At 34.9% G+C, this 23,691-nt stretch overlaps 1 protein-coding gene across 4 annotated transcripts in view; it reads right to left on the reverse strand.

Moving 5' to 3' along the window:
• LOC114333741 (proton-coupled amino acid transporter-like protein pathetic) overlaps positions 1-23,691 on the reverse strand; it is a 576,198-nt gene that overhangs the window by 32,420 nt on the left and 520,087 nt on the right. For all 4 annotated transcript variants that reach the window (XM_050661737.1, XM_050661735.1, XM_050661738.1 and 1 more), the window contains exon 2: positions 8,492-8,550. In XM_050661737.1, coding sequence (XP_050517694.1) covers positions 8,492-8,499 — 8 coding nt within the window. In that variant the 5' untranslated portion in view covers positions 8,500-8,550. The remainder of the gene's footprint in view (positions 1-8,491; positions 8,551-23,691) is intronic.

A 23,691-nucleotide genomic window follows, 5' to 3' on the forward strand; every position in this document is an offset into this window, starting at 1 on the left:
CTGAGTACACGTAACATTTAAGGAGCCTTATTTTTGTTTTTAGAGTGATGTCATGGCTCTTGAACACAGAGCTCATAGTCAAGAATGCACTCTTTGCCTTTCCGATGCGACATTTAATCTCTTGAGTATTGTCCCACGACTCATTGATTATAGTTCCCAAATAGTTGTATTATGAGACACGTTCAATTCTCATTTGGTTCACATACAGATTTACTCCAGTTATGTTTTGCTTGCTGATGATCATTAGCTTGGTTTTGCTGGTGTTTATATCTAGTTCATAATATGTTCTACTGGTTTCAGTCATTTTATCCATTAAGTTTTGCAGCCCTTCTATGGTATTGGAAAACACTATTGTATCATCTGCATATCGCAGGTTATTGAGCTTGACTCCATTTATTGAGATGCCTTCATCAATATCTTTTAGAGCCTCTTCAAAAATGTGCTCTGAGTACAGATTGAATATCAGCGGTGAAATTATGCATCCCTGTCTCACTCCCCGTAAGATTTTGACCTGATCTGTATATTCTCCATCTATTCGGAGCACTGCTGATTGATTCCAATACAGGTTAGCTATTATTTTCAGGTCTCTTCCGTCAATCCCGATCCTCTTCAGCACTTCATCATTTGTTCATGTCGGACTCTATCGAAAGCCTTTTTGTAGTCAATCAGGCATGCAAAAACATCACAGCTGACATCTCTACATTTCTGAAACAACACCTGCACGCTAAATAAAGCCTCCCTCGTACCAACGGCGTTCACAAATCCAAACTGATTGGGCGCAATTTGTTCTTCGCATTTTCGGTAAATTCTATTATGGATGACTTTTAAAAACAGCTTTAGAAGATGGCTCATTAGGCTTATGGTCCTATAGTCTTCACAAACTTTTGCTCTTGGTTTTTTGGGCAACGGTACAAACTCAGGTTTAGGGAGTTAAACGTGGCAAATGTGTATTGCATATATACCGATGGCTCCAAAATGGAAGAAGACTTAGAATGCGGGATATACTCCAGATCACTGAACCTTAGTATAAAATGGGGTATAGGCAAAAATTCCAGTTTAGTTCAGACTGAACTGGCTATAACCCGGGAAGGTATAGCCGGTAAAACCGTAATAATCTGCACAGACAGCAGACAAGCGCTACTAACCCTGAATAGACCAAGTGTCATATCAAGGCTGGTAATGGAGTGTCATGCTTCGGCCCAAGCTTCGGATAGTAACATCATCCTGAGATGGGATAAATGACACAATGGAAATAAAGGCAGCCGTATTGCTGACCAACTAGTTTTATTTATAAGAATGTAGTGAAATCCAACATTTTGAGATGAAAAATGCAACAAATCCAACTTTTGGACGCAAAACAATAAATAAATAATAATTAAGCTCGTCAGAAATTTTTTGACGACTCAAGATTTCTGCACAATAATTTACTCAAACATATTTTACATGTTTTGAACGTAAAATATCTTAAATATGAAGTGACCACCATTTACTAGACTTTTTCATTGGACTCGTTTTGCTTTTAAGTATGTACCTCGTATTGTCTTATTATTTAAGTACCTCGTATTGTAAATATGTCTAATTTCTATATGTAAGTTAAGTTCCGCTGTCTAATAATCTCATATAGAGTCTCTAATAATCTCATATAGTCATAGGTGTTTGAGTTAACTTCTAATCAAGTGACCACCATTTATTGAACTTTTTTTTTTGGACTCAACGCGTTTTGCTTCTAAGTACCTCGTAATGTCTATGCATAATTTCTATATGTAAGTTAAGCTCCGCGGTCTAATAATCTCATGTAGAGTCATAGGTGTATATTGAGTTAGCTACTATGAGGGAGCAAACTCTTAACAACGATTGAAAGAGGCAAATCGTTCCAGATCAAAAATTTTTTCAAAAATTTTAATAAAAAGTGAAGTAATTGTACCGTTCGTTGTCCAAGACTCTTCCGAGGCTCCCACAGCAGCATCAAACCACATGACATGCGGTATCAGCATACTTCAAGCAGCTCCGGTGTAAGATGCCGATAATCTTACAAAACTATCAAAATATAATCAACACAATACTATAGCCGAACCATGTATAAATGCGTGGCGACCCTACAACAACTGGCACATATGTTTCGTACGAAAACAATATATAAACGAGACCTTTTTGGAAAACAATATTAGTAAAATCCGGCAAATCATATTGGTAACGAGGAACACAATGTATTTCCAGAAAGATACTCTTAGAAAAATATTTAGTATATGTTTAAATTTTTTATTTTTAATATTCATTTCTAACATACTATGATCTTGTTTTATTCTATTTAACGATATTTATAAATTCCTCGCTGTAAATTGACATGGTCATAATTGTTATCGTTCATAGAATCACTTTCCCTTAAAAGCCCAAAAGCTTTTATTTAATACATCAAGTTTCAAAGGCCACTTTTGTGTAGAAAGTTTGAGATGATAGTTTAAAGTACTATAATCTAATTTATTGCTGTGGTCTAAATACAAAAGGAATACCACCCTGCTTGAATTCCACCCTCACGGACGAAAGACACCCAAGTTCGTTACGCGAAGGCAGATCGACACAATACGATTTGACGGGAACGTCGACTCGTGCCTTGGCCGTCGTGATGTCGAACTACGCGACCCGACGCCGATATGGTACCTGCCAATGTGCTTAGATGCTATTCTCATCCCGACAATTAACATATCAACAAAAAGGGTAAGTGAAATTTCTTTGTACAGATGACAATTTATGAACTATGTCAAATTGTTCCTTTCATATTGACAACTCTGTATTTATTCCAGTTCTTGCGATTTAAGTTAATTAACTAGCAAATTTCAATACACTTTATTCAGATACCAGACGAATTTAATACGGTAATAAGTTGTGTAGTTACAGTTACCAATAGCTGATTTTGAGTATTTTGAATGCAGTTAGGAAGAAACTTTGCAATTCAATTGATACTAACCAGTTCATTTTGTAAAAAGTACTGAAACTACTGAAGGGGACAACCAATGGAACAGAAAGAAAGTCCAGACGCAAAAAACTGAAATAAGGATCCCCTCAGCATATATAAGGCCTCGACATCCCTTATACGACGACGACCTCGATGTGTTCCTGAATATAGAAGAGCTGTCCATAATAATAGGAGATCTACACACAAGATCCACAAACTGGAAGGATGGAGCTACGAACAGAAATAGATTGATAAATTGGTCATAATAGTAACTAAAAACCTAGGACTATAGATATCCGCACACTAAACGAAGGATCAGAAGACCATAACCCCATACTACTACTAGAAATAGGCACATGGGAAGAAACAACACAAGAAAACAAAGTGGTCAAACTACAAATGACTTGGGAATATTGGAATCAACAACATCCCAACGATAAAAACTCCCAAGAAATAGAAGAAAAAGTCCTAGAGCTGAAAACATCAGTACCAACATCATACAGAAGAGCTAGAAATCCACATGGGAAGATTCAGAGGCATCAACAAGGAAATAAAATACGTAAGGGAAAAGAAGAGAGCCATAAGAACAAGAAACCGAAGACCAGAACAGGGCAATCTGACTTAACAGAGAGGTCAAAAAGGTACTAACAGAATACAGTAGGCAAAAAAGTGGGACAGCCATGAGAAGTGTAGGTATCTATCAAATATTACAAATGCAATACTAAGCTACATGGTATTCCCAGAACAATGGAAGGAAGCCCTTGTCAATACGATCCCGAAGCCAGGAAAAATATCACGTTTCCGCAGAATTAGCCGATTAGCTTACTTCCAGCAGTCAGCAAGATTGTATAAAGTGTCATATTAAGCAGACTCCAAGCAGAAACAGATAGGCTAGGACTAATCTCAAAAGCTCAATTTGGATTTGGAGTAGAAAACTAGTACTAATACTAACGGAACACATAATAGCTGGATTTCTCGACTGACAATAATTTACAGAAATTGTGAATTTCTTTTGGGTGGCACTAAGTTTAGGTTTAATAGAGATTCTCATTGGAAGCCTCAATTACGAAAATGCATTTGATTGACCATGTGACGAAGGACGTCAAAAGAATGGCTGATAATTGGCTACATTCCAAACATTATTAACGAGATAAAAGCACAGAGACTGAAATGGGGAGGCTATGTGCATAGTGCCAATGAAGAACGGCTCACCAAACAGATAAATAGTTGTGAAGTTAAAAAAAAATAAACACAGAGAGAGATAGAGTGAGAAAGAGGTTGCAACAAAAAGCAACGATTTTGGCACTGAAATTAAATGTTAGAAAAATTAAATGGATGGTGGTATCAAAAATAGAAACTACCAGGAACATATTGAAAGTGAATTATTGGGCTGAAAACTATGAACTATAGCTTGGACTTTTATTTATGTTTCGTTCTCTTTAAAAGATCTCGTCTGTCACGGTAACTGGGATCGTTACGGAAATACAAATGTCATGCTCATGAACTAGGAAAAGTTATCATGCTTCAAAATATAGCAACTTCTCTTTAAATTATATGTATAAGAGGCTATTACATAAGGCTCGATGCACCCTTGCATCTTTTCAAGTCACGTGCACACTGCGAGCAAGCTGCGTACGATCGCTGGCGGTTCAGCAGTACACGAGTTGTAATTAGGCACTGCACACTCGAGCTGAGCCGCGGCGTGCAAGCTACTTGCAAGTGACTTGCAAGCGGCGTGGGCCGAGAGGACGCCAATTTCTGCTACGCCGCCACGTGCACGCGGCTTGCACAACTCGGGCACGGGCGGTTTGGTAGTTTGTGCAAGACAATCAGTGAGTACACGTTGACCGCGCGATGGATTTCAACGTAGATACAGAGCTGTCTATTTCTGGCGTGCATTGACGCTGAGAAACCGCTCAAACGTGTACTGATGGGAAACAAGCAAACCAAGCGCCTACAGCTTGCTCGCAGGGTGCTCGCTACTTGCAAAGACGCAAGCTTTAGGATTGGAAAAAATATATAAATAAATAAATGTGACATTTTTTCAAGCTAAATTGATGAGTGCTAAAACTAAAAATTACTGATATGAGTATCTTAAAATTATTCTACTACCATGTCATGTAGTTTACTTATTTTGGAGTTTAAAAATAGGCATCATAGGAACACATGATAAAACATATTTTATAGAATAAAAAAATATTTTCATTGTTTCAAGTTTCATTTATGGAAATACATTATATTCCTCGGTATAAAGAAATCACACCAAATATAAATCAAACTTTGATTTGTACTCTTGAACAAGACCCTTTCAATCACACCACGGCAACTATGTTGATGTTGAACACCTCCTGAAAGAAATGAGAGGCAGGCAAGACAGACAAACAAGACAAAGAGAACAAAAAAAAAAAGAAAATGCTAGTGTGTTGATAATGTAGTGAATGAATATGCTTATGAAGCAAGCATATGATTGATTTTCATTCATTTTGAAGGTTGATTTATCAATAATTAGTCTGTTATTATTCAAAAATATATAAAAATAAAAAAAAATGACCAAAGAAAATTATTGGTCCTTTTTGAATTGAGGTTTCAGAAAATATTAAATTAGAGATATTACTTTAGACCAGTTTGTAATAAAAAAATAGTCAGACTAAAAATCAAAGACATTTTTTTATATTTTACATAGTTTAAGTAGGGGTTTATCAACATTTTGAGATTACAAAGTTAACATTAACTTGCGATATGATATCATAAAATCAATACTAGAATAGGCTAATATTATAATATATGCGTCAGCTAGGTTACCGTGGTCTTTTCATTTCTGTTGGGTCTGCTCAAGTTTTTTTTTGTATTTTTGGCTGCTGATTACGAATTTTTCAACCTCCACACCCAAATTCAAAACATAAAACTAAAAAGGGGAGTTAGACAAGGAGACAACATGTCACCAAAACTATTCAATGCCGTAATACAGCATGCATTCCACATGTTAGAATGGAAAAACGGAGGTTTGAATGTGGATGGCGAAAGGCTGAATCACCTACGATTTGCAGATGACATAGTTCTAATAACCGACGACTTAAAGGAAGCCCTCAAATTGCTGCAAGAACTACAATGAGTTTCCCAAAAAGTAGGGTTGGAAATAAACTTTGGGAAAACTAAAATGATGACCAATTTAGTACCTAGCGGACCATGCGAACTAGAAAGCATTTAATCTGTGCGTACTTCCGGTGCTGACTTATGGAGCAGAAACACTGACATTAACTAAAGCATCAATAAGAAAATTACAAGTAGCACAACGAGAAATGAAAAGAACCATACTCTCCTAAGTTTGAGAGACAGAATACGAAATGAGGAGTTACGGCGAAGAACTAGAGTGGAAGACATCATAAAACGCATTACGAAGTTGAAGTGGAAATGGTCAGGACACGTCGTAAGACAGATAGACAACAGATGGACAAAGAAGATTTTTGAGTGGGGCCAAGGGCAGACAAGGGAAGTCGCGAAAGACCACCTTCCAGATGGACCGACGACATTAAAAGAATAGCGACAAACTGGATTGCAATTGCGCAGGACAGAGAAGGGTGCAGGCATCTTGAGGAGGCCTATGTCCGATAGTGGACAAATTTGGCTGTGTGATGAAACGTCATTTTCTTTGTTTTTTTTTTAAGGAACAAATTTTATACCTTTTTATATCTAAAAATGTAGCAATTATCGCGGAATATCAGTAACAAATACAATAAGCAGAGTATATACAAAAATTTTAAGAGAACTGATTGAACAAGAATACTCAGGATACGAAGAAGAAGAACAATGCGGGTTTAGAGCTGGAAGGTCCTGTGCGGATAATGTATTTTCGTTAAAACAAATCATCGAAAAAAAATTAGAACGGAATAGGCCAATACACCTAGTTTTTATAGATTTGCAAAAAGCATATGACAATATACCGATACCGAAACTATGGGAAGTACTGCAAAACTCCAACATTAACTTTACTCTCATAAAAGCTGTCCAAAATTTATACAGTGACATGGAATCTGCAGTAAAATTAGGAAACAAAATAACAGATTTGTTTACAGTCAACAAAGGTCTACGACAAGGATGTTGCATATCACCGAGTCTGTTTAAGATTTATGTCGCCAAGCCCTTACAATATGGAAAATAAAATGCAGTGGAATGGGCATCCAAATCGACGACAACACCTGCCTGTACACCCTGCAGTTTGCAGACGATAAGATAATATGTGCAAACGATAAAGAAGATTTGGAATATATGACTCGCAAATTGAAGGAAGAATACGAAAAATGGGGATTGCAGATGAATGTAGAAAAAACACAATATTTATGCCTGGGTGAGGATTCAACTGATATGATATTGGACAATAATCAGAAAATATCTAGCTGTGATAAATATAAGTATTTGGGCATTAATTTCAACAAGGAAGGTACTGACGATGCAGAAATTAAAGAGCAGAATAAATAAAGCAAGGACGATAATTAAATCATTGAACGGAGTTTTGTGGAGTACGGAGATAGGGAAACAAAGAAAAATGAGAATATACAACACCATGATTAAGAGCACATTGGTATACGGATCCGAAAAATGGAGAATAAAGGAACACCAAAAACGAGAAATAGAAGCTACTGAGATGGACGCCCTAAGAAGAGCAAGTAGAACATCGAGATTGGACCGGGTTAGAAATGAGGAAGAAAAGCGAAGAATGAATTTACAGGAAACGGTTGTAGAATGCATTGAGAAGAAACAATTAACGTGGTACGGACATGCTCAAAGAATGGGGGAGGAAAGACTGCCAAAGAAAATTATAAAATGGATACCTACAGAAAACAGGAAAAGAGGAAGGCCAAGAACGACATGGATACAAGGAGTAAGACGATCAATGAGTGTACGAGGATTAGAAGATGAAAACTGCAATGATAGAAGATATTGGCAACAAGGCATCGGACAACGTCGGAGGACGTTTTGAACCCAAATTTATATATATATTTTATATCTTTTAGTTAACGAGCTAAGCTTAATAAACAATTAAACTGTTTAGAACAATTTCTTGACCACCCGGATTCCGGATCGATATCTACCCTCAAATTCGTAATCAGCAGTCAAAAATGAATAAAAAAATTGGTTCGTTTCGTCAGAATTAAAAATTCCACGGTGATCTAGCTGACGCCTAGACTAATCAACTTGAGATACGTTATCATAAAATCAATACTAGAAAAGGCTGATAATAAATTACTAAATTGATCAAAGTGATTTATATTTGGTGAAATATCAGGTAAAGCGCCCTAACTATCTGGCCCACAGATATACATGGTTTCAAAAAATGAGAAAAATCATGTTAAAATATCAAGATTTAAATAAAATTAATAATCCAATCACCAAAAGAAAAAATAAATTAGAATAAAATACCAAAACAAGTGTTTTTTAAAATACGTTGATAAGAATTTCAATACCTTCAAAAGGAAGCATTGCATTGTGATGGTCGATGAATGAATATAGTGTTGGAAAGCTGGAGCTTATAGTACTTACTTAGTCATAATAACTGTGTTAACACCACCCTTTTTCTGGTCTAATTGGGCTATAATAGGCTGAAACAAAAAAAAAAGATAAGTCTAAATACATCTAAGAATTTTTTTTATATATTGTTACGTTTTCCAATAGCACGCATGCCGGCCCTGATTCTCTAGACTCTAGACCAGTGATACTCAAACCTGCGGCCCTCTAGCGCAGCGATTCTCAATCTGTGGTACATGTACCACTGGTGGTACAATTCATTACTTGCGGTGGTACACAAAACACAAAGAAAATTAAAATAGTAGTACTTAGAAAGTCTTGATAATACACTCTAAAAATACAGGGTGTAACAAAAATACAGGTCATAAATTAAATCACATATTCTGGAACCAAAAATAGTTCGATTGAACCTAACTTACCCTAGTACAAATATGCACACAAAAAAAAGTTACAGCCCTTTGAAGTTACAAAATAAAAATCGATTTTTTCCAATATGTCGAAAACTATTTGAGTTTTCTTATTGAAAACGGACATGTGGCATTATTATGACAGGAAAATCTTAAAAAAAAATTCTGCACCTCATAAAAATTTTATGGGGGTTTTGTTCCTTTAAACCCCCAAACTTTTGTGTACGTTCCAATTAAATTATCATTGTGGCACCATTAGTTAAACACAATGTTTTTAAAACTTTTTTGCCTCTTAGTAATTTTTGTAACTAGTTTTTATCGAGATATTTTGAATATTTGTCAAATCCACCACATATTTGTATACTGTTATGTACGATTATAGAGACCCTATAATAATATGAAAATTTATTTATAAATTACAGATTTTATAAGTATATTTTGAACCATATTAAAAAAGAAGCCACTCGATAAAAGGTGCCTTATCGGAAAAATACTAAGAGGCAAAAAAGTTTTAAAGACTAACTTAAAACTAATGGTACCGCAATAATAGTTTAAAAACACAAACATTTGGGGGTGTAAAGGCACAAAATCTCCATAAAATTGTTACGTTAACATATTAAAAAAGAAGCCGCATCTCGATTAAAAATGGTTTATCTAAAAAATACTAAGAGGCAAAAAAGTTTCAAAAACATTTTGTTTAACTAACGGTACCACAATAATAATTTAATTGGAACGTACATAAAAGTTTGGGGGGTTTAAGGGAACAAAACCCCCATAAAATTTTTATGAGGTGCACATATTTCACTATAATTTATTTTTAAGATGTTCCTGCCATAGTCATGCCACATGTCCATTGTCATTAAAAAATCTCCAATAGTTCGATATATCGGAAAAAAATCGATTTTCATTTTGTAACTTCAAAGGGCTGTAAGTTTTTTTGTGTGCATATTTGTACTAGGGTAAGTTAGATTCAATCGAACTATTTTGGTTCCAGAATATGTGATTTAATTTATGACCTGTATTTTTGTTACACCCTGTATATGTGGTACCAAAAATAATAAAAAGAACTGTAGGTGGTACCTGACTCAAAAAGTTTGAGAACCGCTGCTAGCGTTTTTTATGAGGCCCAAAGGCTAACTAAAGGGCCCTGTGATCAAATTATTTGTCAAATTTCACGTGTTTTTTCAAATTATTTGATAGTGTGCCGATGTGTTTAAGGCGTGTTTGGGAGTGAGACAGACAATTTAATGACTTTAATTTTAAATTATACTGACATTTTTAAGAACTCTGATTAAAAAGCAAGGCATTATTAACTTTTAATAATAAATTAAAAAAGTTAATGAACAAATACTCATTTTAAAAATAATCAATACTTATTTACTACATTGCAACGACCCATTTAGTAATCACAAGAAAAATTCAGGTCCGGATTAACAAAAAAAAAATTAGAATAATTGTGACCTTGAAACAACACCCTATATATTAAAATTTTCAAAATTCGTCTGCACATTTGAGAAGAGCACAAAAACTAAGTTTAATTGTTCGCTTCAATTTTTTGCGCAGACAATTTAATGGCATTAATTTTGAAATTATCGAAATTTTTGTTTTGAAAATTCCGAGTTCTTAAAAATTTCGACATAATTTCAAAATTAAAGTCATTGAATTCCATTAAAGCTCTTTTCAAATGTGCAAACGAGTTTTGAAAATTTCAATATACAGGATGTTGTTTCAAGGTCACAATGGATTTATAATTTTGTTTAATCCGGACCTAGATTTTTCTTCTGATTAGTAGTTGGGGGGTTTGGGTTCTAAATGTGACATACCTATGTGTACACTAAATATCAAAAAAATATATAAGGTGGTTCTAAAGTTATGGGCCCAGAAAGAAATGGACAAAATCGATAAAACACTCTGTAACTCGGTTATAATGGAGCAATAAATTTAGTATGTCTAGAACCGCCTCATTTGCCTCTATTCACCATTCAAGTATTTCCGTTTCCCAATGAAACACCCTGTATACTACTTCAAAAAGGTTGGGTATCGCCGCTCTAGACCTATGTAGACCCTTTTGGAGAGTCCAATCGAAGCAGCCAGGTGGCGATTTTACAAAATATGTATACCCACTGTCAGCTGAAGCTCCACCTTCTACACATACGTCATCCAGAACTGTAAGTTAGTATCCGCACCCGCTATCAACAACACATCTTACAAAATATACCCGATTCCAGCACATGTGGTGTCATTTTAATCAACTGTGTTTTTGTATTTTCACTAAAGTTTTCTATCCATTTATTGCATGGCACACTGTAACCTACCTCGGTATTATTTCGGTTTTGATTTTTGTTCTTACGCACACGTTAAAATTAGCATTATCAGAACATGATTCAATATCTAATATACATCTTCAGCGTGCAGTTTTAAATATTTATTTAAATATAATTCAGATATTTTTTATACGTATTTAGATGAAACAGTGACCACCAACAAACTGATGACCACACTCAAGATTACTGCATAATAGTTTGTTAAGAGCCCCCGCAAACTGCAGACTTTTTAATCGGCCGATAGTTTAGTCGGGTTGGGCTGTCCATGATGGGTAAGCCCATCAAACTTTTTTGTCGGCCTAGACTGAATCGGTGTAATGTGCGCATCTACATACCTCCCTGTACTGATTAAGAAGACGACTAAACTATCGGCCGATAAGTCTGCAGTCTGCGCGGGGTCTAAAAGGTTCAAATGGCACTATACGTGCTGGCATCGGGTATATTTTGTCAGATGTGTTGATAGCGGGCGCGGATACTTCTTTTCTGGATGACGTATTCGTAGAAGGCGGAGCTCGTACTGAGAGCGGGTATATTTTGTAAAATCGCAGCCGGGTGCCGGTTTTGACCCCTTCTCATCGAGAAAAGACACGAGGCCAGTTTGGGCCTCATCTTGTCTAAGTGAGTGCGCAGACTGCAGACTTTTTAGTCGGCCGATAGTTTAGTCGGCCGATAGTTTAGTCGGCTTCGTAATCAGTACAGAGATATATGCATCGGTGAATCGGTGTAATGTGCGCATCTGCATACCTCTCTGTACTGATTAAGAAACCGACTAAACTATCGGCCGACTAAAACGTCTGCAGTCTGCGCGGGCTCTTAGTGTCTTCAATTCGATTTATTCTACTTTGTTCCAAGCTCGGCCTATAATATTGTAGAGTGTAGAGCAAAGTCGGGGAGTACTTGTTGTAAAGCGTAAGTTGTAAATAATAATTATTGTGGATTGTGGATATAAATTGTTTTAGTATAATAAATGTAATAAATTAAAACAAAGACTAATAAATCAAGTAAAATAAAAATAGATGGTTTCGTTTTAATTCGAGTCTCTTGCAATCCTCTGACAAGTGTTTCTAGATTTACCCGTTATCAAATAGGCTTTGATAACGATGAGGGAATAACGTAATGAGGGGACAGCGATATGAACTGCTAAGACTGATATAATACAAGGAAAGATAAGAGGAGGAAGAGGTATATGAAGAATGAGAGTGTCCTGGTTGAAGAATTTAAGGGACTGGTTTAGATGCAGTTCTATAGAACTCTTCAGAGCAGCGGTAAATTGAGTAAAGATAGTGATGATAATATCCAACCTCAGATTGGGAGGCGGCACTTAAAGAAGAAGAATAAGTTTGAGAAACTGAAGATTTTAGCTTTATAGAAAAAAAGGAACAGGGGACATTGAATTTCATCAGTCTAGGGCTAATTTTGAAGAAAATAAATAAACCATCGATATTTTTAATGACAAGTTTCTCATATTTTATGGGTGGTTCTAATATTAAATATAAATAAAAGATAATACCTACATACTATCTGTTATTGCGTCGTTATAACAATAAAATTTCTTAATAACCCTTCGCTTAACTGCATTGCTTGATAAAAATTAAATGCTATTAATTCCAATCTACATGTTTGTCTTCTCATGTTACCAAGAACAATGGTGTAAGTTACCATTGATGTAACAATTATTTTGCAGACCTCAGAAAAGAGTGGAAAATTTCAACGATTCAGCAAAACAAATATTTGTTGTCGTCTGATTGTAATGATAACACAACAAAAAAATGCAAATATTTATGGATATTGTTGTATGGCCTGTGAGGAATTATTCCAGGGCCCATTATATTTATTTATACATGTAAATCTGTTTACATTTAAAAACGTTAAGACACTTAAAAATAGTTTCTTTAATATAATCTATTGGGACCGTGCAAGTTCGGAAAAGCGACACCTGGTTTCATAGCTCGCAACATTTTTCGCACTTTTAATTATATTGGCCAATCATATTGGTCCTGCTTACTGGACAATTGTCAAGGCCATAGCCCAAAAAAATTATAAAAAGGAAAAGTAATATTAAGGTTATGTTATTAAAAGGTAAACAATTGTATGTAGTAAATAAAATTAATTATTAAAATGCACTACTACAAGCAAAATACAATTGATTAAATTTTTTTTGCTTTGATTCTGGCCTTGGTTTTTAATTAAATTTACTTTTATATAATAATTGCATATCATATCAACATTGTGGAGCAACAGATATTTTTCTTCTTCATTGACAGTAGAAATGAAATATACGTCAATTTGACAATTTGAATTGACAATGAATTATTTAAGAACGTTGCAACATTTCTCCGCTATTCGCGCACGATCGTTTCTCGTATCCCCTCCAAGTACTTGCACACGGCGAATAGACTTCTCAAAGAAATTAACGCATCCTCTTAAAGATCGGTCGTTTTTAATTTCTCGAATTTCCTAAACCTGTTGTCCGATTTAAGTGTTTTTTTTAACATGTTATAGCCTAAATTTTTTAACAATATCACTGTAAAAATATTGTTGCTAAACAGGTAAACTGTCATTGTATACCGGGTGTACCAATCAAACTGTGTTTTTTTCTCAAAGTTCGCGCCACCTTGTGGAATATTCTAGCATTTATATAATATACTGAAATTAAAACCCAACAACAGAATCATGTTTTCTTAACATTCTGTTTTTTGATTCATTCGCTTATGTTGGATAATAAAAAAGAAAGGTACTTTAACAACTAGCCTTGTTTTTCATCAATACAGTGTGATTTTAAATAAGTACATAATATAGCAAACTTCAAGGGCTTGATTATATGCAGGCGGTTTGCCAACGTCGACTGCGCGATTTACCTGTTTTACTTGATTTCACCCTAATGCAGCCTTTGAAGTTTCACCCTAATACCAAGGAAAATAAGGGGAAAATAGGTTAATCGCGACGTTTACGTTGGCAAACCGCCCTATATGAACAATACACCAGTCAATGTGAACAACAATAGGATATTACCTCCGAATTATATCCTACTGCATGGATTTTAATGAAATTTTGGGCCTAGCCTCTACTTATCTTCTAATTCAAAGTCCACCCTATGCTGATGTGTGCTTTTATCTTGGGGGTGGTTCCCACCCCTTCTTAGGGGTGGAAACTTTTTTGGTTAAAATTACCACGGAATTCGCTAGAAAACCTAATTCCAAGCAAAAACTGTTTTATAATTTTTTTTTGAAAACTCAATACTTTTTGAGATATTCGTTGTTGAAAATTGGCCATTTTCATTGAAACATACCTTTTCGAACGGTTTTTTGCGAATACCTTAAAAACTATGCATCTAACTAAATGATAAGAGATGCAGTAATAAAAAATAAAAAGGAAATTTTTATTTGAAAAAGCCCTACATTTTTGTTTGGTATCTTTTTTTCTTTTTTTTTTCGTATCTCTTATCTTTTTCGAGTTACATGGAGGAAAAGGAAGATTTTTAAGAAAATTTAAAAATGCGCTCTATAATTTGATCTTATTTTTTTCAAAAACCATTCATTTTAATCCAGTCCAACTTTTTGAACATAGAAATAACACTATAATAAAAAGTATTGTAGAAGGAAAACGATGTATTTAAATTCTGATGGATGAGGGGTTAAATATACTTCTCATTTCTTCTTAAAATACATTAGTCAGAGCCGTGCGGTACATCTTTTCAATATGATGCAAGTCTTCGAAATCCCGCCCCTTAAATATTATTGAAAATAACTTTTATTTTTATTAAAAGGAACTACACAAAATGAACGAAAACTTTTATTTTAAAAACAAAACATAAGTACCCTAAATTAAATGAAGTATGTATTAACACTACATTAAGTGGGTAGGTGCAAAATTTGCTTGCAATGCTTTTTAAATGCATTCATTTTTTTTAGAATCCTGAGAAAACCAATTAGTCTTTTTGAAAAATTTATATGCAGAATAAAAGACTACATTATTACCGAGGGCCGAAAGTCCCTGAAAAGCTCTATAATGTTTATTTGAATCAGTTACAGGGTGAAAAAAAAAAGAGAAAATTGAGTGTAATTTTTAATTTCATATATCTTATCCAAAAGAAATATTTTGTTTATTCTAAGGTAATATAATCTATTCTAAGGTAATGTAAACTTTCAATCTGCGTTTAAATTTTTTAAAAATATTTATTAGTTTTTTCAGCATTTGAAAAAAAAGTCAATGCTTTTAAAAAGCATTGCAAGCAAATGTTGCGCCTATTCTCTTATGTAACATTTACAAAAATTATAATTTTACCCTTCTGACTTTAATTTTGGCAAACTCGTCAATCAGATTGGTGTAGCTTAGTGGGGATGGATAGGTGTAGCAGCTAGTCAGAACTCTTGAAATAATTGCTAAATTTTTTAGTTTGGTTCGTCTTATGGAGCTTCGTAAATAGTTTTTAATTTTGAAAAATTTCTTTCCCCACTAGCTACTAGACAGGGAGTGTTAATAAAATTCTTAGTTCACAACTAGATTTGGGTATAAAAAAATTGGGTCATTTTGGCACAAATAGTTCAAAACCTCATGGACTACAAAGATTTCATGGACTACCATTTGAAATATATCACGCAATTCTTCTAGATCGTTATATCACCAGAATTTTTCTTCTTCTATTGAAAGTATTTGTATGCATACAATATTTTTCTAGTGTTTCATCATTTATTTCCTTCAATTTAAAAATATCATAAAAATTTAAAATTTTTATTATTATAATTTTCTAGAAGCGAAAATCGATCAATCAAAATCAAAGAATTAACGGCAATGTCTAATATATAGATTAAAAAATTTATTTTAAATTTAGCTTCATCTATTAAGAGCTCGTCCAAAGATTTTTCGCAGTCAAATAAACGCCTTTTTCTCCTGGCTTGAATTTCATTTTCAGCTGGAAATTCGGAGCTTATACCAAAATTTTTTGCAATTTTATTAAATTTTCATTTGGTCATTAGCCATATTATTGTCTGTAACTTTTCATTTTTTCTACAGTTTCTGACAACATTTTTACACAATCTGACAATTTTTTTTATTTAACTGATTATGCCGCCCACCTTGTGATGCCGCCTGATGCGACTGCCTCGCTGCATCATAGCACGGCACGGCCCTGACATTAGTCATCAAATTTTTTGCAGATTATCTCGGTTAGTTTAAATATCATCGACATTTAGTATTGATCCATTTAAAGGTCTTTTTAAGCACTACAAAAGTTATTAGTATCATTATAATTACACCTAAAATCTACAGTTTTTTGAATACACCGATTTGAGCATGCAGCAAAAAAACAAACTCTTTGTATTTTAACTAGAAGATTTATGAAGGAACGAAGCTCTTTGCCTTTTTATAATCTACAGAAATATTTTATATAGTTTTTTTTGTTAGATGCATAGTTTTTAAGGTATTCGCAAAAATCCGCCCGAAAAGGTGTCATTTTTCAATGAAAATGGCCAATTTTCAACCACGAATAATTCAAAAAGTATCGAGTTTTCAAAAAATAATTATGGAACAGTTTTTGCTTAAAATTAGGTTCTCTAGCCTCTTCCGTGGCTATTTTAACCAAAACATATTTCACCCCCCCGAGATAAAAGCGCACATCGGCATAGGGTAGACTTTGTTTCTTGAGCTATTCCCTACTTACTGTGAAAATATCAAGTAAATCGATGTAGTAGGATGGAATTCGGAGCCAAATACCCTCATTGACTGCCCTACAAGGCCTTGGGTAATTCTGCATGAAAAAATAATGACAGTTTGCTTTATAAACGTATGTCCGCAAATGCTTCGTTTCCGAGATAGGGGGTGTTGAAATTTGCTTACAGACTAACAATTTATTTATTGCTCTAAAACCGGTTGAGATATGCAAATGAAATTTGGTGGGTTTTAAGACGTAGTTATTGCGCATTTTTGACATACAAAAAATTAGGGTTTGGTATTAGTTTAAGGATCATAAATAACAAATTTTTAGAGAAATTTCGCTTTTACGTTACGTTGAATCTTTTTCTGTTACATTTTTCTATTTCACTCGGCCTGCCGTGTCAACTTTCGGTGGGATTTCTTTTTTAGAAATTCTTCCACCCTTTAAAAAGTTCCCCTGCTTAAAATTACATTTCTACCAGACAAATTACTCCTCTTGCCCCCCAGGTACACAATCCAACGTTAGGAATACTTAGAAGTTCATTTTGTTTCGTCTCAATAGAAGAGGTAAACGACCGCCATCGTATTTTCCACAAGTTTCTTTTTGCGAACACAAAAGAATGTTTTATGTGTATTGTTCCCGTCTACACATAAATTTCAGGAAGGTATTTCAAGCCATACTAGTTAATTATCATTTAAATATCGGCAATTGGTCGGTCACTACTCGTATACAGATAGAAAGACACATATACAAGGTGGACAATGTAGTGTAATAACGTATATTAAAAACTGGTGATCAATATCTTAGAGGCAAATTAAAGAGCTGTTTTTGTGTTCCCCTTCTTCTTCTAAAGTCTTCTCCTAGAGAAGTTGACGTTAGACCACTCCACTTCCTAAGATTGGCAGCCAGGATATACGTCTACACTACGTCCAGGGCCTCTCTTGCCCTCAATCTTGCCTTGTAGAATCAACTTTAGAAGTCGATAGTCGATATTTATTATTACGCATAATGTGGCCGAAGTAAGCCAATTTTCTTTTCTTTACGGTACTAATTTTTTCTTTGTCTTTTCTTAGCCTCAGAAGAATAGTTATGTTAGTTGTGTGGGCAAATTGTATACATTTCAAACGCCTCTAATCGTTTTATGGCATCTTCTGTAACTCTAGCTTTCCACTCCTTAGAGGAGGACACTACAGACGTAACACTTAAGAATTCTTCTGCGTATAGAGATAAGTTACAGATAATCTTTCTACGATTGATAAATAGCTTCTGGCTTTTCTGTTTACGGTAATTTGAACGTTTATGTTGGTGTTCTTACTAACGATCATTAATTTTGTCTTATTACAATTTAACTTTAGGCCGTATTTGTTATATACTTCTACAACATTATCCATCATCCTTTGGAGCTCCTGCGCACTATCTGTGTTCCACTAGGGTTGTAAATCGATATAATATGTAACTGATTTTTTTTCTTCAAAAATCATTCTCCATATTTCGTTCTTTTTTAATTAAAGCTAATGTGAATACCCGTCTTTTAGGCAGTTGTACTACTACAAAGAACCAAAGAAACCTACAGAGAACAAATTAAAAAACGAATTTGTTTGGACTAGAGCAAAATATTTGCTCCAGCTGGAGCGTAAAGGAATTAGACAGGGCTGCATCTTCTTCTTCTTCTTTTGCTCTTTATTTCGTCCAATTTGGAACATAAGCTTCCCCCAGTTTCCTCCATTCGCTTCTGTTTTGTGCTTTCTGTTTCCAGTATGTTCCTCCTATATTTCTAATGTCATCTCCCCATCTCATCTAGGGTCGTCATCTTCCTCTCTTTCTGGTCCATGGTTTCCATTGTATCGTGGTATTCCACCTATTGTCCGTTTTTCTGGCGTTATGACCTGCGAAATTCCATTTTAGCCTGGCTATATGTTGTCCTGCGTCTTTGTTTTATTTATTATCCAGTTGTTTTGCTTTGTATCTTTTAATTTTACTCCTAACATTGCTCTCTCCATGGTGCTTTGTGTCTTCACTATGTTATCCATGTTTGCTTTGGTCAAGGTCCATGTTAGGCATGGGTTTGTGAGAATTGACATGCGTATGTGAGACAAGGCTGCATACAGTCACCATTATTATACAACATGTATTCGGGATAGATAACGAGGAAAGCACTAGACGAACGGGATGGAGGAATCACTACAGGAGGCAGAAAAGTCAGTAACTGGCGACACGCACGTGATACGCTTATACTAGCAATGAGACAAACATTGTGGAAAATGTACTGTAACATTGTGAAAAAATTGATTTATACAAGATCATAAAACATAAACTTATTTTTATTAGACGCAAATCAAAATGTTAATTCCCATAACTGTTTCATTTATCCATATTTGCAATTATGATAACACTAACGCCGAGTGATCTATTTATAGAGCGGGTCAAAATTGAAAAAAGCAAATATATAAAACAATAGGTACAATAGGTACCATGAATATTTTCACATTTAGAACAATATGCATAATATACAAAATGAAGTATTTTTGTATATGTACAAAACATATGCAATTGACTGGTTCGTTGTTATTGTTTTAAAATTGAACATATCACACAAATATATTCTCTAGCATAATTTTAACAGTCGTAGATATAGAAGGTCGCTGTCAGTGTTTTGCAAATATGTATGTATATTCAATATATATAAACAAACATCATGTCAAAACGTTATGCTTAGACCTGGCTTTAGTTCGCCAATATGTCGTTTCCTTTAGTTTGGTAGTGAGGTGAATTAATATTGACCCCGATTTCTATTAAAGAATTAACGGTTACAAAAATAAACCGTAGAAGGGTGCCCAACAAACCTTGGACCAATTCACAGTACGATTAATTGGGGTATTAACCTCTGGTCGGGGGCCCCACACGAGAAAAATTGCGATAGTTATTTACATTCGTATTTTTAGATTACTTCCGTCTAAATTTAGACTGCGAGCTTTTTCTACACCTATGTACCAAGGTGCGTAGAGCACTTATAATTTGTGTAATATACACGTTAAATCTAAACATTACCTAAGATTTGGATATGAATAATATAACTTTGAAACAAGCGTTTCTATAAATAAAGAATCCAAGGAGATCATGCTTGTACCGATATTGTATGCTTATGTGACTGCCTCCTATATATTGTGTTTAATAATTATTGGTCTTGCCGACGGGTACAAAAAATATAAACTCAAACATCAACTCATAACTGATATTTTATTTTAAAACTTTAGAACGGCATCATAGGCATAGCCAGTTTTTTTAGTCTGGGATCCAATACTGAAAATCGATCCCAGGAGTACCTGGTGCCCGGGACGTGCATAGCAGTTACCCTGGGCATTACTAGATGCTCCGACGGTCGGTTTTGATGTCATATTCAGTGGCGGCCGGTCAGGGTCGGCAGTGCCGACCCACACATTTATAGATATAATTTTTTTTATATTTGTATCTGTGAAGTAAAAAAATCTGTCAGATAATACAGACTAAATTTTATTCATGGTTTTTAAAAGGATTTGATCAATCCGAGCGTTAAGTGATCCCTGCGAGTAACAGACTTCTCAAAAAATGAATGATCCGAACCATTCATCTGACTTTTCGGCTAGCCGTACCCAACTCATCCGTAGCTGACGATTTACACGTAAAACTCAACGAAATAACAAGTCCATGAGCAAGAGAAAGCGAACATACATACATCTCTCTCCATTTAAATCTGCCGGTCGGTGTTTCATTTGGAGCATCGCATCGGCAGAAATTGTCAAAAATAATCACGCCGTTTTACGTCGTTTGATATTGTAATTTTTGTTAAGTTGTCAGGAATTATCATTTACTGGACATGATGGATCGAAGCATTTGTTAAAAATCAAAGTAATTATAGAGAATTAATAAAATTGTTTTACAAATATTTACTTTCTGATTCGAATTGTATTCGTAATACAGAATGAACTAATATGTACATATCAAATAGTTACATTTTGAATAACGTTATTGAATCTGAGATTTAGAAAACCATTTGCTTTTCGCTGGAAGTAGATGAAACTTCTGATTATCATGTCATTCACAATTATCAATTATTGTTGTTCGATACGCGTTACGTGGTAATATTTATGAGAGGTTTTTAGGTTTTAGAGACGTGAGTAAAAGCAATAAGGCAGAATATATTTTTGGTGTTTTAAAGAACAGATTAAAATTTTTTGATATCTAAAATAAATTGGTAGGGCAAACTGGGGCAATCTTATAACGGCGTTGCTGTGATGTGTGGTGAATTGAATGGTCTCCAGACAAAAGTTAAAACTATTGCATCACAAGCTTTATTTACTCACTATACTATGATGCGCATATAATGAATTTAGTTTTGCATGATACGTGTAAAAAAATAAAGAATATCGTCTTGCCAGTTTAGCTCACGGATTACTGCTTTAGAACAAATTTGTTTCGAAAAAACAGCGAACAGTTTGTCAGACGCGATGAAATTTTAAATCTCCGTTAGTTTTATCTAACCAGATTACCTCTAGTAGTTTTAGTTTCTGTAGCAGATTTTCGTGAACAGCTTTTGAAAGGTTTTGATTTTATTATCGAAGGCGACGATTTTGAAAGCGGCTATACCTCGATCCGAGAAGCAATCGGTTTGAGAACTTTATTAAATGATTACTCTTTTAATATTCTTTTAAATATTTTTAAGACAGAGTTGGCCCAAGATATTCATTGTTGTTCAAAATCAGTTAACTGACATTATTAATTCCAAAAATAGAATACGAAAGCTGGTGCAAAATCTCAGAGATTTCCGTAATGATAGTAGTTTCCAATATATACGCAGTGACGTTTTGGATTCGCTTGATATTTCCGAACCATCCCAAAAAAGATACCGACATGATACATATCTCGAAAAACGAGTAGGTATATCTTGAAATTTTGGATACCTACTATTATGTATATGCAAATAGATACTCGTTTTTCGAATTTTGAAGTTTTGCAAATTTTTGACCTCTTTAACGATTCAAAATTTAAAAGTTCCCTTTGCCAAAGAATTTCCAAGATATTTATTATTACAAGTTAGGTACTTAAAAATTATGCCGATCTAAATATTTTCAGAAAGTGGGATAAGTTACAAAATATGTATGTATAATTCTATGTAGTAAGTACTGCAATTCATTACAACAAACTGTTCATCAATTTTCTTATTACCACCAATTTCTGCCTCAAATAAACGGGATTTATCTTGTCTCAAAAGAATCAACACGTATTGTCGAAACACCATGTAACAAGAGAGAATGATCAACTAAAAAAAATAAAAAACAACAAAATCTCCTATGATGCTTTAAGCCTTTTAGTTTGATGGTATACCTATATGAGGAGACAAAAAAAAACCTTGCCGACCCTGTTACCAAGGCCACGAGTCGCCACTGGTCATATTTGTGTTCAGCAACCCCAAAAACTCTGTTTGAATCAAATTAGTGCCTTGAACACCCTTGAAACTCCAGAAGATGACGTACCTCAGCAATGACCCTTGCCACCAGGTGCTTCGGGGTCCGGTTCTGATGATGTATTCGTATTCAGCGACCCCAAAACTCCCCAAGTGATCTGTTTGCATCAATTTAGTGCCTAAAATCCTCGAAACACCAGATGAAGTGCGTTAAGTGCTGGTTTCCTCGAAAGCGGCACCGACAAACAGCGACCGTAGCACTGCGATGAATTACGTCAGATTACGGTGAAAAATTCAAGGTTCTTCACTGCGGCAATGGAATGTGCAAGCTCAGCAAGCGGTGGCTACCAACGCATCCTTGGAAACCACCGCTATTATTTTGTATGGTACAGTTTTTTATGACGTCATTCATCGCAGTGTTACGGTCGCAGTTTGTCGACACCGCTTTCGAGGAAACCAGCGCTTAAGTTATCTAGTAACCCTGGGCACCAAGTGCTCCGGGAGTCGTTTCTGATAGCGTATTCATGTTCAGCAGCTCCAAAAACCCCCAGCAACAAAAATACTGATTTTGTCATGTTTATGCACTTGTGAGTGCATTTTTTGCATTGTACATGCAATTATTAAACGATTAACAAGAAAGAGGAAGATAGCCTTCTGAAATTTGAAAAAAAAAATGAGAACAATACTGGGCCCCAATGTAACAAGAGAGGGAGAAATACGAATAAAAACAAATGCCGAAATTGAAGAAGAATTAAAGAGAGAAAATACACACACCCAAACTTATATGGAATGACCATGTATTTCAAAGTAACATTTATTTCATTTGAAAAAACTTGTTATTTTTGCGACGAATAAAGGGTTTTATTGAAAATAAACAAATATATAAGACAATCGGATAATACAGCTCGGTACGGTATAGGTTATTTGCTTGAGTTGCAAATTGAACGAAAATAAATAAACTAACTTTTGCGTCCAAAAACGAAAATATGCCTCATGTGGTGTTATAGAACTTACAACGAGGAAAGATTATTGGTCTTGTGGAGAAAGTAATGTTCTCAGAGGACACCTGTAGAGCTAGGCGTAATACAGGGCGTTCTGTCCAAAACCTATGGTAGGTAACAGGAACTAGGAAAGCTCAAAAATAAAGCAAGGGAAAGTCGCCAAAAGTAATAACGGATCTCCACGATCGTTTAATTGTCCAATCAGCTGGAAGATACCCAACCATTTCTCACGCGCAGCTCCAAATGCAGCTTTTGGAAGCTACAGGTGTAACTGTTTCAGTTGAAACGATAACAAGAAGAGTTCGTACCAAGAAGTATACAGCAGGAGACAGTTATGGGATCCCGAGTTATACAGGCAGCACAAGATTGGTCGCCTAAATTGGTGTTTTC

Source organism: Diabrotica virgifera, chromosome 9 (genome assembly GCF_917563875.1).
Source record: "Diabrotica virgifera virgifera chromosome 9, PGI_DIABVI_V3a".
Taxonomy (NCBI): domain Eukaryota; kingdom Metazoa; phylum Arthropoda; class Insecta; order Coleoptera; family Chrysomelidae; genus Diabrotica; species Diabrotica virgifera.